The sequence below is a fragment of the Stenella coeruleoalba genome (genome assembly GCF_951394435.1).
Source record: "Stenella coeruleoalba genome assembly, chromosome: 2".
In the NCBI taxonomy this organism is placed as follows: Eukaryota; Metazoa; Chordata; class Mammalia; order Artiodactyla; family Delphinidae; genus Stenella; species Stenella coeruleoalba.
In genome coordinates, this window is record NC_137147.1 from 45,397,438 (window position 1) to 45,413,289 (window position 15,852).

At 39.3% G+C, this 15,852-nt stretch overlaps 1 protein-coding gene across 2 annotated transcripts in view; it reads left to right on the top strand.

The window, feature by feature from the left end:
• The window catches only part of GCH1 (GTP cyclohydrolase 1), a 53,920-nt gene that overhangs the window by 21,527 nt on the left and 16,541 nt on the right, over positions 1–15,852 (top strand). For both annotated transcript variants that reach the window (XR_013827312.1, XM_079914761.1), the window contains exon 2: positions 4,918–5,027. Coding sequence is in view for 1 of the 2 variants with exons in the window: in XM_079914761.1 (XP_079770887.1) it covers positions 4,918–5,027 (110 nt within the window). In the remaining variant the exon portion in view is untranslated. The remainder of the gene's footprint in view (positions 1–4,917; positions 5,028–15,852) is intronic.

Genomic DNA, 15,852 nt, shown 5'->3' on the forward strand with positions numbered 1-15,852 from the left:
CCTGTCCCTTAGGATGGACGCATGTTCAGCGTTCCAGGTCTTCTTCCATTGTCTAAATGCTGTCCTCCAGGAAGATGGATCATCTGTGCAAATCTGACTTCCTCAAAGATCTCTAATTTTTAGTGCTGATCCCAGAACATCCAGGATAGTGCTAATTACTGTTAACACTCATGCAAAAGAAAGTTCCTTAGATATAATTTTCCTTTTGTGTGGAATTTCCCCTAGGAGTTTCCTTTTACCCCAGCAGAAACAGGTCTGTGTTCCTTAATATCTATGCTGTATCAGTAGGAGCATTTTCAAGATGTAAAGATTCTGTGTAGCAGCACAGAACATGGAATACCTCAAAACAGCGGCTCTCAAAGTGTGGTTCCCAGACCGGGAGCATTAGCATCTTCTGGAAACTTGTTAAAAACGTAAATTCTCAGGCTCACCCAAACCTCCTAAATCAGATGCTCTGGGGGTGGGGTCCAGGGATTTGTGTTTTAACAAGCTCACTGGGGGAGTAAGAACTTCTGCTTCAGAGGGTGCTTAAATACTTTGGGTCATTCGTGGGCCTGCCTTAATGCACTTTCAGGAAGGGACAAAATGCTTGAGGGATGGCTGCCCAGCAGGGCTGTTTGTTGTCATTGCTTAGTCATTAATGACATGAGAAAGGTATACTTTTATACTTTTTGTGTGTGGTGTTGTTATAGATAGGCCTTCAACTTTTGGAGGTGGCTTTGGTTTCTTTTGTTGGTTATGACCAACAGTGGGAAATAGAATACCATAAATCCTTGTTTCCAGGGTTACCTCCTTGCTGCTGATAACAGACAGGAAATTAAAACAATCCATGATAGTGTTTTGTTCTTATTAGCCACAGATGGTAGCTTTCAGATAATGTTGGAGCAAAACATAAATAAATATAGCAGGGAGACTTCATTACTGAAGAAAAATGATTAGGCTGGGTCAAGTTTATAGTCTGGATCCATTTTAATGAAATAGGATAGAGGCAAAGCATCAGTGCTCCATTATCGCACAAAGCATCACAACGTATGGGGTCGCTAGTTGTTTTCTTTTTAGTTTAGTTTTGAGTATGTAAAACATTTACATGATTTCAAAGTCAAAATTATGTAACAAATTTTATTCAAAGATGTCTCATTTTATCATATCCCTTTTTGCCTGTTCTTTTAGTCCTTTATGGGTAATCATTTTTATTTGCTTTTTGATTTATTCTTCTAGTGTTTCCTTTTGAAGATAAGCATATATATGTGTGTATATGTTCGTATCTCCTTTCGACTTTTACACAAAAGATTTCATAATATACCACAACTTTTAAACTTTTCTTGTTTTTTTTTTTATTTTTTTATTTTTTGGCCACACTGCACGGCACACAGGATCTTACTTCTCCAACCAGGGATAGAACCAGTGGCCCTGGCAGTGGAAGTGTGGAGTCTTAACCACTGGACTGCCAGGGAAGTCCCTTATGCTACAGTTTTTTTTTAAGTTAGCTCTATTAAGGTGTAAGTTATATTCAATAAAATTTACCAACTTTATGTGCGCAATTTTAATTTTGACAAACTCATAGCCACCAGTACAACGAAGATGTAGATGGTTTCCATCAACCAAAAAAAAATGTCTTCATATCTTTTTGCAGCCAATCCTCTGTGGTCTCTGGTAAACTTTCTGTCTGCTTTCTATCACTATATTAGCTTTTCCTAGAATCTCACATAGTTTTTTGTGTGTGCAGGTCTTTGACTTCTTTTACTTAGTATAATTCTTCGGAGGTTCAACCATCTTAGTACATGAATCATTATTTTATCCCATCTTATTGCTGAGTAGTGCTCCATTGCTTATATATTCCAGTTGATGGGCATTGTTCTGTTGTGTGTTTTTTTTTAATTAATTTATTTTTTAAAATTTATTTATTTATTGGCTGCATTGGGTCTTTGTTGCTGTGCACAGGCTTTCTCTAGTTGCGGCGAGCGGGGGCTACTCTTTGTTGCGCTGTGCGGGCTTCTCATTGTGGTGGCTTCTCTTGTTGTGGAGCATGGGCTCTAGGTGCACGGGCTTCAGTAGTTGTGGCTCGTGGGCTCTAGAGCGCAGGCTCAGTAGTTGTGGCACACGGGCTTAGTTGTTCCGCGGCACGTGGGATCCTCCTGGACCAGGGCTTGAACCCGTGTCCCGCACATTGACAGGCGGATTCTTTTGTGTGTGTGTGGTACGCGGGCCTCTCACTGTTGTGGGCTCTCCCATTGCGGAGCACAGGCTCCGGACGCGCAGGCTCAGCGGCCATGGCTCACGGGCCTAGCCGCTCCACGGCATGTGGGATCTTCCCGGACCGGGGCACGAACCCGTGTCCCCTATATCGGCAGGCGGACTCTCAACCACTGCGCCACCAGGGAAGCCCATGGCAGGCGGATTCTTAACCACTGCGCCACCAGGGAAGTCCCTCTGTTGTGTTTTTTAGAAGTTTTTATTCTGAAATAATTTTAGACTTACAGAATAATGATAAAAATAGTAAGAGAGATTCTCTATATACCCTTTCCCAAGCTTCCTCTAATGCTAACATCTCCCATGGCCATGGTGCAATCATCAACACTATGAACGAAACTACAGGCTTTATTTGGATTTTAGTTTTTCTGTTGCTTTTACTTGTCATGTGTCTTTAGTCTCCTCTAGCGTGGACAGTTCCTTAGTCTTTCCATGTCTATTTTTAAATTATTTATTTATTTTTTTGGCCACGCCGCGTGGCCTGTGGGATCTGAGCTCCCCGACCAGGGATTGAACCCAGGCCCACAGCAGTGAGAATGCAGAGTCCTAGTCACTGGACCACCAGGAAATTCCCTCCATGTCTTTTTAAAAAGAGTTCTTCTTTAGATATTTTGTAGAATGTCCCTCAGTTTGTGTGGTGATTAGACTGCAGTTACAGATTTTGGGGAAGAATTCCACAGAGGTGATGTGCCCTTCTCATGGTCTTATGTCAGGAGCTACGTGATATCAGTATGTCTTATTACTGGTAAAGTTAACCTTAATTATTTGATTAAAGTAGTGTCTGCCAGGTTTCTCCATAGTAAATTTATTACTTTTCCTTTTCTGCAGTCTGTTCCTTAGAAGCAAATTATTGCTTTTTAAATTCTGGTGTACATCAATGTGTATGGGAACATAGCTTAGCAACTCTCTTATTCTTAATTATAGTAATAGTAATAATATTATCTATCGCATACCCCACCTGCATATTTCTAAACACGAGTGGATTATCTCATTTAATCCTCAGGATACCTCTCTGAAGTAGATACTTTTTTCATGCCCGTTTTATAGCTGAGCAGATTGAGGCACAGAGTGCCTTGCCCAAGGTTCTGCAGTTAGCAGTGGAGCCAGATGCTAACATAAGCCTAACTTGAGGGCCAGCATTTAACACGTGCCATATGGTTGTTGTCAGAGCTTAGAATGGGGATGCTCTCATTTTTTGCCAGAGAAAACAAACGAACACTTCCTATATTTGACAATTCTCTTTTGTTCTTTAAGAAAAATTTTTTTGTTTTTACTTTCAGGAAGATTCCTTGTGTGACTAAAGATTTTATTTAGTCAGCTATGCATGGCAGTAACATTACATTAAAATCACGGAGAACTCCAAGATACTTTGGGGAGCACTGAGGATCTATTTTTGGACTTCTTTCAAAAATAGGACTGAAGGTTAGGACAGGGTATTCAGAAGAGAAAACTGCTTTTGGAGGAGTATTTACTTAAAGAATGGCCCTGAGCCTTTTCCTCCCTGGATTTTTTTAGCCTCTCTTAACCAGGGTGTCATGTTTATCTCTGTGTCCAAACCCCACATGTTCACTTTTGTTTACCACACTAATAACTGCTGTATCACACAGTCAAATATGTCTCTGAATAGCCTAAATCGGGGGATGACAACTGTGGTTAACTGATAACTCAATATCTGTGAGCCTCTCTTCTGGTAGCAACGGAGCCACTGAAGGTCAGGCTGTGTGGGTGGACATTTGCACATCTTCCCTGTGACTCACTCAGCAGCCTGCCTTTCCAAGGGGAAATAGCAGTATGTGGCTACAAAGCTCTGTTCATCTCTTCCCTTCTGTCTCATGCTGTGTAGATTGGGTATCCCCAAATCCTTGAAATCACATACCTAGATGACTTGAATGTATCTAGTCTGCCAAGCTGTTCAGATATGAGTGCAGTTTTTAAAAATAAAGTTTTTGTTTCTAAATGTCTGTTGTAAGCCTGGCCCTATATGACAGAGTCCACAGGTTAAACAAGACACTGTTCATCACCCAAAGCCAACCTGGACAGGCACACACATAAAAACTATAGAATTGATTTCCTTAGGAAGGGAGGAGGAAGGCAACTGTTTAGAATGAGTCTGATGCTTGCATACAATAACTAGAAAATTTTATAAGAATAGAAAATTATTTGGGGTGGTAATAACAGAGGTCAAGTTTATGGGTATCTGGATCTAGCTTCAGCAATCAGAGAGGTAAGAATTGGTTTTTTCTCAGATATAGTTTTCTACACATTTGTTATAGAGAAAGTGTTAGGTACAGGAAAATGTAAGGAAGGAAGTGAAAGTAGACCATTCCTATCACTAGAAATACCCACTCTTTTGTTTTGCATAATCTATCTCCTTTCTTCCCTCTCTCTTTTTCCCTTCCTCTCCTATGCTACAAATACATTGGTAATCCTGCATTTTTTATGTAATACCACATCATAAGGATTTTCCCCACCATTTAAAGAAAAAGACTTTGCTAATGTGGTGGGAGAAAAATAACTAGTTTTAATTTGCATGCCATTAATATTTTAGTTAGGATTAACATTCTTATGTTGACTGTCAATTTACACGTACCTACAGGGTGTTAGCTTTTCTATTCTTTATCTTACTGTAAAATTGGAAATGTTACTAAAGCAAGCCTCTGATTTCAGATGTCCTAAATGATGCTATATTTGATGAAGATCATGATGAGATGGTGATTGTGAAGGACATAGACATGTTTTCCATGTGTGAACATCATCTAGTTCCATTTGTTGGAAGGGTAAGTTTTTCTATGTTGTCTCCTAACAGTGTTTAAAAACACAATGACAGTTTTAAAGTTAGGATAATTATATTTTAAATTGTCACCTGCTAATTCCTAATATCCCAGATATTTAGAATTACACATAAACAGTTACTCTTTATCAACCCTACTAATCTAATAGCTGGAAATTAACAAAATAAAAACAAAGTAGCAGAAGGCCCTCTGGGCAAGCATTTCACAGTAAATACCATGTTAATAGGTTAAAATAATGAGATTAAAGACCATCTTTTTTTTTTTAGGTAGCTGCTGCAGGCTCTGAAAACCTTTGCCCTTTATTTTGACTTGATCCAAGATATACTTTTGTATAATATGACATGAGCAGTAATGATTGCAGAATGTCTTGTGGCAGAGGTTATAGTATTAGTGGGTTTAATTTGTTTCCAACCCTTTCTATTTTAGGAAAAATGAATCTGTGAGCTAGATAATGTTATCTAGTTTGCTGTAGTTAAACATACTTTTGAGAACATGTGGGTTACCAAGAGTTGTCCTTTTCTCTTCCCTCCCCCCATATAATTTTATTTTATTTTGACTTTTTATTAATGATTTTCAAATGGAAGACTTATAGGAAATAGTGGTATGAATATCTAAACACCCATCACCTAAATTTAATGTGTTAACATTTGCTTCATATTTTTTTGTTAAAGTATTTTTTCATTTTTTATAGAAGTGAAACGTAGAAAAATGCACAAATCATTAGGGTACTTCCTACTACCTCACAGATCAAGAACTAGAACATTATCAGTGTCCTAGAAGCTCACCTTGTGCCCCTTGTTAATCCCTAACCCATCTTGTCCCCACAGGTAACTAGTATATGGATTTGTAACATTATAGATTGATTAGTTTTGCTGGTTTTTCAATTACTATATATAAATAGGTGGGGTCTACAGAATGTACTCTTTTGTGTTTAGCTTCTTTTGTTCCATATTGAAAGAGTCATTGATGTTATGTTATTGCCCGTCATTATATTTTCATTGCTATATATAATTCCATTGTACAAACATACCACACTTTATTCTGTTCTTGGAGGACATTTGTATTGTTTCCTCTCTCTGTCTCTGTTTGGGTTTTTTGGTTGTTGTTGGTGGTGGTTTTTTTGTTTTTGGCTATTGCAAACAGTACTGCTATCAGCATTCTTTTGGTGCACAGATGCATATATTTCTTTTTTAAATTTTTATTTATTTTTTAATTTTCTGAAAGAATTTATTTATTTATTATTTATTTATTTACCAAGCCACACAGCATGTGGGATCTCAGTTCCCTGACCAGGGATTGAACCTGGGCCACGGCAGTAAAAGCCCAGAATCCTAATCACTAGGCCACCAGGGAACTCACTAATTTATTTTTGAATTTTAGTTGATTTACAATATTGTATTAGCCTCAGGTGTACAGTAAAGTGATTCAGCTGTATGTGTGTGTGTGTATTTTTTTTCAGGTTATTTTCCATTCTAGATTATTATAAGATATAGAATATAGTTCCCTGTGCTATACAGTAAATCCTTATTACCTATGTATTTTAGGTATAGTAGTTTGTATCCTAATTTATCCCTTTCCCCTTTGGTAACCATAAGTTTGTTTTCTATGTCTATTAGTCTGTTTCTGTTTTGTCTATACATTCATGTGTATTATTTTTAAGGTTCCACATATAAGTGATATCATATGATATTTGTCTCTCTCTGTCTGACTTAATTCACTTAGTATTGTATTCTCTAGGTCACCCCACGTTGCTGCAAATGGCAATACTTTATTCTTTTTTATGGTTTAGTCGTAGTCCATTGTATACATACACCATATCTTCTTAAACCAATTGTCTGTTGATAGACACTTGGGTTGTTTCTGTGTCTTGGCTATTGTAAATAGTGCTGCTCTGAACATTGTGGTGCATGTATTTTTTTGAGTTAGAGTTTTAATCTTTTCTGGATATATGCCCAGGAGTGGGACTGCTGGATCATATGGTAACTCTAATTTTTGAAGGAACCTCCATAGTGGTTGCACCAATTTACATTCCCACCAACAATGTAAGAGGGTTCCCTTTTCCCCACACCCTCTCCAGCGTTTATTATTTGTAGACTTTTTGATGATGGTCATTCTGATCAATGTGAAGTGATACCTATTGTGGTTTTGATTTGCATTTCTCTAATAATTAATATGTTGAACATTGTTCATGTGCCCGTTAGCCATCTGTGTGTCTTCTTTGGAGAAACATCTGTTTAGACCTTCTGCCCATTTTTTGATTGGGTTTCTTTTTTCAGTATTGAGTTGTATGACTTGCTTGTATATTTTGGATATTAACCCCTTGTCGGTCACATCGTTTGCAAACATTTTCTCCCATTAGGTAGGTTGTCTTTTTGTTTTGTCGATGGTATTCTTTGCTGTGCAAAAGCTTGTAAGTTTGATTAGGTCCCATTTGTTTATTTTTGCTTTTATTTCTTTTGCATTGGGAGACTGATCTAAGAAAATATTGCTATGACTTATGTCAGGGAATGTTTTGCCTATGTTCTCTTCTAGGAGTTTTATGGTGTTGTGTCTTATATTTAGGTGTTTAAACTATTTTGAGTTTATTTTTGTGTACAGTGTGAGGGAGTGTTCTAATTTCATTGATATACATGTAGCTGTCCAGCTTTCCCAACACCACTTTTTGAAGAGATTGTCTTTTCTCCATTGTATATTCTTGCCTCCTTTGTCATAGATTAATTGACCATAAGTACATGGGTTTATTTCTGGGCTTTCTATCCTGTTGCATTGACCTTTGTGTCTGTTTTTGTGCCAATACTATGCTGTTTTGATTACTGTAGCTTTCTAGTATTGTCTGAAGTCTGGGAGAGTTATGCCTCCAGCTTTGCTCTTTTCCCTCAGGATTGCTTTGGCAATTCTAGGTCTTCTGTGGCTCCATATAAATTTTAGTATTACTTGTTCCAGTTCTGTGGAAAATGTCATGGGTATTTTGATAGGGATTGCATTAAATCTGTAGATTGCTTGTGGAGTAGTATGGCCATTTTAACAATATAAATTCTTCTAATCCAAGAGGATGAGATATCTTTCCATTTCTTTGAATCATCTTCAATTTACTTAGTTTATTAATGTTTTATAGTTTTTAGCATATAGGTCTTTCACCTCCTTGGTTAAATTTATTCCTAGGTTGTTTTTTTTTTAATTGGATGTGATTTTAAACAGAATTTTTAAACTTTCTCTTTCTGATATTTCATTGTTAGTGTAAATAAATGCAACAGATTTCTGTATATTAGTCTTGTATCCTGCTACCTTGCTGATTTCTTTTATTCTGATAGTTTTTGTGTGGAGTCATTAGGGTTCTCTATATAGAGAACTGTGTCATCTGAAAATAGTGACAGTTTACCTCTTTACTTCCAATTTGGGTACCTTCTCTTTTTCTTATCTGATTGCTGTGGCTCGGACTTCCGATACTATGTTGAATAGGAGTGGTGAGAGTGGGCATCATTGTCTTGTTCCTGAATTTAATAGGAAGGCTTTAAGCTTTACACTGTTGAGTATTATATTGGCTGTGGGTTTGTCGTAAATGGCTTTTATTATGTTGAGATATGTTCCCTCTATATCCACTTTGGTGAGAGTTTTTGTCATGAGTGGATGTTGAATTTTATCAAATAATTTTTCTGCATCTATTGAGATAATCATGTGGTTTTTGTCTTTCCTTTTCTTAATGTGGTGTATCACATTGATTTGTATGTTGAACCATCCTTGCAACTCTGGAATGAATCCAACTTGATCATGGTGTATGATCCTTTTTATGTATTATTGGATTCAGTTTGCCAACATTTTGTTGAGGATTTTTGCATCTATATTCATCAAAGATATTAGCCTGTAATTTTCTTTTATTTGTAGTGTCTTTGGTTTTGGTATTAGGGTGATGGTGGCTTCCTAGAATGAATTTGAGAGTGTTTCCTCCTCTTCAGTCTTTTGGAATAGTTTGGGAAGGATAGGTGTAAGTTCTTTGTATGTTTGGTAGAATTTCCCCAGTGAAGCCATCAAGTCCTGGACTTTTGTTTGCAGGGAGGTTTTGTTTTTGTTTTGTTTTGTTTTGTTTTGCAGTATGCGGGCCTCTCACTGTTGAGATCTCTCCTGTTGCGGAGCACAGGCTCCAGACACGCAGGCTCAGCGGCCATGGCTCACGGGCCCAGCTGCTTCCCGGCATGTGGGATCTTCCCGGACCGGGGCACAAACCCGCGTCCCCTGCATCGGCAGGCGGACTCGCAACCACTGCGCCACCAGGGAAGCCCGGGAGGTTTTGTTTTTAAATTTTTTTATTACAGATTCTGTTTCACTTCTAGTAATTGGTCTGTTCAAATTATCTTTCTTCTTGACTCAGTTTTGGCAGGCCATTGGTTTCTAGAAACTTGTTCTTTTCTTCCAGTTGTCCAATTTGTTGGTATACAACTGTTTATAGTATTGTCTTATGTTTTTTTTTATTTTTTATTTTTGGTATTTCTGCAGTATTGGTTGTTATTTCTCCTCTTTCACTTCTTGTATATTTGGGTCCTATCTCTTTTCTTCTTGGTGAGCCTGGCTAGAAGTTTGTCTATTTTATCTTTTCAAAAAACCAGCTCTTGGTTTTATTGATCTTTTTTATTTTTTAAAAATCTCTATTTTATTTATTTTTTTCCTGATCTTTATGATTTCCTTCCTTCTGCTTACTTTGGGTTTTGTTTGTTCTTCTTTTTCTAATTCTTTAGGTGATAGGTTAGGTTGTTTGAGATTTTTCTTATTTGAGGAAATCCTGTATTGCTATGAACTTCTCTCTTAGAACTGCTTTTGCTGCATTCCATAGATTTTTGTAAGGTTGTGTTTTTATTGTTGTTTGTCACAAGGTATTTTCTGATTTCTTCTTTGATTTCATCATTGACCTATTGGGTTTTTAGTAGCATATTATTTAGTCTCCATGTGTTTTTTTTTGTTGTTGTTTTTTCCTGTTTTTCTTTGTGGTTGATTTCTCATGTCATATCATTGTGGTCAAAAAAGATGCTTGAAATAATTTCTGTCCTCTTAAATTTGTTGAGGTTTGTTTTATGACCTAGTATATGGTCTATTCTAGGGAATGTTCCATGTGTGCTTGAAAAGAATTTTTTTTCTAATAGATATCAGTTAAGGCCAACTGGTCTAGTGTCATTTTAGGACCTCTGTTGCCTTATTGATTTTCTGTCTGGAGGATCTATACATTGATGTCAGTGAGGTGTTAAAAGTCTCCTACTATTATTGTTTTCCTGTCACTTTCTCCCTTTGTTAGTATTTTTATATATTTAGGTATTCCAAAATGGGTGCATATATGTTAATGAGTATAATATCCTCTTCTTGTATTGATCCCTTTACTATATAATGTCCTTGTCTTTCTTTATGGACTCTGTTTTAAAGTCTATTTTGTCCAATATGAATATTGCTGCCTCTGTTTTCTTGTCATTTCTATTTGGATGAAATATCTCTTTTCATCCCTTCACTTTCAATCTGTGTGTGTATCTTGCCCTGAAGTAAATCTCTTGTAGGCAGCGCATTTTAGTTTCTTTTTATTCAGTCTGCCACTCTATGTCTTTTGATGGGAGCATTTAGTCCATTGACGTTTTTTTTTTTTTTTTTTTTTTTTGCGGTACGCGGGCCTCTCACTGCTGTGGCCTCTCCCGTTGCGGAGCACAGGCTCCGGACGCGCAGGCTCAGCGGCCATGGCTCACAGGCTCAGCCGCTCCGCGGCATGTGGGATCTTCCCGGACTGGGGCACGAACCCATGTCCCCTGCATTGGCAGGCGGACTCTCAACCACTGTGCCACCAGGGAAGCCCGTCCATTGACGTTTAAAGTAATTATTGATCGGTATGTACTTATTGCCATTTGAAACCTTGTTTTCCAGTTGGTTTTGTAGTTCTTCTTTGTTCCTCTCTTTATGTTTTTCCTTTTGTGATTTGATGGTTCTTTTTTATATTATGCTTGAGTTCCTTTCTTTTTGGTTGTTGTGAATCTGTCATGTGTTTTTGATTTGTGGTTATCCTGGTTTTCAAGTATGTTGACCCATAACTATATCTACTTGCTTTAAACTGATAGTCATATCATCTAAGTTTGAACATGTTCTAAAAGATCTACATTTTTATACTCTCCTTTCCCATATTTTATGGCTTTGATGTCCCATTTTACATCTTAATGTTTATTCTTTTGCTGTTAATTGTAGTTATAATTGCATTTACAAATTTTTTTTGATTTTTTTTTTGCAGTGTAAATAGTGTAAACCTTATTTACAATGTCATCTTAGTTTCAGGTGTACAGCACAGTGATTCAGCTATTGTTTTTTAATCTATGTACTGGCTTATTTAAGTGATCTTCAGTCCTTTTATATATTTGCTTTTCTTTTTTTTTTTATATTTTATTTTTGGCTGCATCAGGTGTTAGTTGTAGCATGTGGGATCTTTCATTGCGGCATGCAGGCTCTTCATTGCGGCTCTTGGGCTTCTCTGTAGTTGTGGCACACAGTCTCCAGAGCGCATAGGCTCTGTAGCTACAGCACACAGGCTCATTAGTTGTGGAGCATGGGCTCAGTTGCCCTGTGGCATGTGGGATCTTAGTTCCCTGACCAGGGATCGAACCCACATCCCTTGCATTGGAAGGTGGATTCTTAACCACTGGACCACCAGGGAAGTTCCATATATTTGCTTTTCCTATTGTGATTTTTCCCTATCCTATAGATTCTTTTATTTTAAATTGAGAACATTTTTAAAAATTAATTTAATTTTGGCTGCATTGGGTCTTCATTGCTGCACACAGGCTTTCTCTAGTTGCGGAGAGCGGGGGCTACTCCTCGTTGCAGTGCGCAGGGTTCTCATTGCGGTGGCTTCTCTTTGTTGCAGAGCACGGGCTCTAGGCGCGCAGGCTTCAGTAGTTGTGGCTCATGGGCTCTAGAGCACAGACTCAGTAGTTGTGACGCACGGGCTTAGCTGCTCCGCGGCATGTGGGATTTTCCCAGACCAGGGCTCGAATCCGTGTCCCCTGCACTGGCAGGTGGATTCTTAACCACTGTGCCACCAGGGAAGTCCCCCTATAGATTCTTGCTTCTCTGCTATTTAGAGAAAACCTTTCAATATTTCTTTAAGGGTAGGTTTAGTATTGCTGAATTCTTTTAGTTTTTGCTTGTCCGAGAAATTCTTTCTCTCTCCTATTCTAAATTATATTCTTGCTGGGTAGAGTTGCAGGGTTTTCCCTTTCAGGACCTTGAATAGATCATGCCACTTCCTTCTGGCGTGCAAAGTTTCTGCAGAGAAAATCTGCTGCTAGCCTTATGGGGGTTCCCTTGTAACTGACTTTTTCTCTTGTTGCCTTTAGAATCCTCACATTAACTTTTGCCACTTTAATTATGATATATCTTGGTCTGGGTCTGTTTGTGTTCATCTTGTTTGGAACCCTCTATCCTTCCTGTACCTGAATGTATTTCATTCTTTAGGTATGGAAAGTTTTAAGCCATAATTTCTGATACATTTTTGGTCTTCTCTCTTTTCTCCATCTGAAACCCGTTACGAGTTGGTTGGCACCCTTTATATTATCCCATAGTTCTCATATGGTGCTTTCTTTTTTGTTTGTTTGTCTTTCCATCTGCTGTTCTGATTGGATGAGTGCCATTATTCTCGCTCTCAGATCACTTATTTGTTCTGTTTTATTGCTTCTAGATTGTTTTTTATCTTGGGAATTGAGTTACCTAATTTTGATTGGTTCCTCTATAGTTTCTAGTTCCATTATAGTGATCTGCATTTCTATCTATAATCCTTTAGCATTTTTATTACCTATATTTTAAACTTGGGGTCTAGTTGGCTGGTAAAGCCTGTTTCATTATTAGTTCTTTCAGGGGATTTCTCTTGTCCTTTTAATTGGGAATAGTTCCTCTGCTTTTTCATTTTACTTAACTGTTTCTCCTAAATTCATAAAGTTAATCTGCTGTGGTCTTGAAGGGGTGTTTTAATGTGGGAGTGTCCCTGCGTAGACTGTGTGAGTCCAGTATTTTTGATGCAAGGGCTGTTTTTGGTATGCATGCCAACCACGTCTTTCCTCAAAGTGTACTGGCTGTCATCCTCCTGATAGCGGATGTGATTGATGGTGTGTCCAGAGCCTGAGCTGGATGTCGGGTGGGGCCTTGTCTTTGCTCCGTGGCTGTCACACACGGGGTGGGGTGTGCTCCCCAGTTGTTGGAGCAGAAGCCCAGAGGGTCAGGTTCAGTAAGGCTCCACGTTCCTTGAATGCATGCCCTGTCTCAAAGCATGTGGCTGCTGAAGCAGGTGAAGCCCACATGGTCACAGTGAACCCAGGCACTGCCCACACAGGTGTCCACACCTCTGCTCAGCAGCAGCCCAAGGCCATGACCCTTTCTCCGTTGTGTTCGTCCCAGGCCTATCTCTAGGCTGTGATGTGGAGTGGGCTGGTGCAGGGGGCCAGGGTGTGATGACTGCAGGAATCCAGGTGCTTGTGCTGCTGCCTGGGACCTGGGCTGCCTCTGTGGTGGACCTCTTCCAGGACCTATCTGCCCCAGATCTGGCACCGAGCTGTAGTGTGGGGTGGGCGGACCTGGAGTGCTCCTGGCAGGTAGTGAGCCACTGTTTACTCCTCCCCAGAGGCTGTCCACCCAAGACGTTTCTGTGGTGCCACCCAGAGTGTGTGCTGACCAAGTCTGCCATGGCTGGACTGCCCCTACCATGTGAATGCTGACAGTGGACTTTGAGTTTTGGCCCAGACCACACCCCAGGCCCTCTGGACTATCTCTTTGCAGCTAGGCTGGGTCCTCTCTCAGGACTTGTCCATCCGGGATTCAGTGCCTAAGCCCTGTGTATACTAGCAGCACCCCTCCCAGCCCTGGCAAGCGTTTTGGACTGGAAGTGTGGCCAGGTGGAAGCCAGCAGTGCCCTCTCTCCTGATTGCTGGCCAGCCGGCTCGCTCACTCCTTGCAAGCAGAGTCCAGGCCCCTCTAGCCCTTCTGTCTATTCCAGCAAACCTCCCAGCAGGCAAGGGGGCCCCTCAGGGCTTGGGCCTGCCCCTGTGGACCTTCCCTCCTTCACAGATCCCTCCCAGGGGCACTGGGTCCTGTCCTGATGCCTTTTTTTTTTTTTCTCATCCTACCTGGTTACACAGAGAACTTTCTTATATAACCAAAGCTATAAGAAATCTGCCAGTTTCCAGTTGGTTTTCTGCATGAATTGTTCCAGGTGTAGATGGATTTTTGATGTGCCTGTTGGGGGAGATGAGCTGTACGTCCTTCTGCTCCGCCACCTTGATCCTTCTCTTGCATGCATTTCCATTGGAATATACCTAGGAGTGGATGTACAGGGATACAGGGTATACCTGTGTTCAACTTATTAAATACAGACTTTTAGTTTTCCAAATTGGTTGTACCAGTTTACATTTCATATACTCTCATGAGACCTAGTCACTTCACATCCTCATCAACACTTGGCACTTTCAGTCTTTTTAAGTTTAGTATTCTGATGTGTATGTAGTGGTATCTCTTTTTAAAACCTTTTATTACAGAAAATTTCAAACATATCTAAGAATAGGTATATTAGTATATAACGTTCCATGTTCCCATCAACCAGTTTCAACAGTTATCAGTAAAGGACCAATCTTTTTCTATATACGTCCCCACTGGACTATTTTGAAGCAAATCCTAGATAACATTGTTTTTTTCTATAATTTCTTCCAGCATATTTCTCTAAAAGATAAGGATTTTTTTTAAGAAACATAACTGATTTGATTATCAACCTAAAAAGTTGGCAGTAAATCCTTCAATATATTGAAGTATGTTATAGACAACACGACTCTTCATTACTAATCATTAATACCTATCTCTAAAATATTCTTACTTATCCTCAGTAGCACTGCCATAGACAAAAGTAACAGTAATTCCTAAATAGCATCTAATAACTGATATTTACATGTTTCCAGGTGTCTCAGCTGACTTGTTGGTTTAAACCAGAATCCAAATAAGGGTTACACATTTGCACTCACATTGCATTTGTTATGCATCTTAAGTCTCTTAATCTACAATAGTCTCCTCTGCCAGCCCCACCTCCATCCCCACCCCAATGACGTTCTTTACCTGAGAAACTAGGCCAGTTGCTCTGTAGCGTGTCTCAGTTTCCGGATTTGCTCCATTCAATCTCTGCATTTTTCTATAAAATGGATTAGATCTAAAACTTCCTAAGTTTAAGATTAAACATATTTGACAAGAGTAGTTCATCGGGGTGCTGAGGATTCTGTATTCCATCACATGAGGAGGCATATATGGTCTGGTAGTCACACAACTAATGATGCTGGGCCGTGACAGCAGGGCTATGTATTTTCAGAAATGAGGGAACCTTTGAGCTCATGGCTACCTTTTATTTTAAGTGAGAATACCAGGCCCAGGAAGCTGTGAATTGTCCAAGAGGACATAGGGAGTTAGTGACTTGGCTGGGGTCAGACCCAGGAACTTGAGCCTGTACTCAGCCTCTCTCCACTATATCCTCCTACCTTCTGCTCTGATTACTTCTGTGTCTATGTTCTTACTAACTCGGTTTTTAAACATACTGTTCAGTGATGATTGCCTAAAGTGGCCATTTACAGGAATTCCCTGGTGGTCCAGTGGTTAGGACTCCACGCTTTCACTGCGAAGGGCCCAGGTTCGATCCCTGGTCAAGGAGCAAAGATCACACAAGCCACATGGCGTGGCCAAAAAAAGTAAAAAGTGACCATTTAAATGACAGGATCTTTGGGAAGACTAAAAATATTATAAACAAATAAATTATAGCTCTGTATATAAG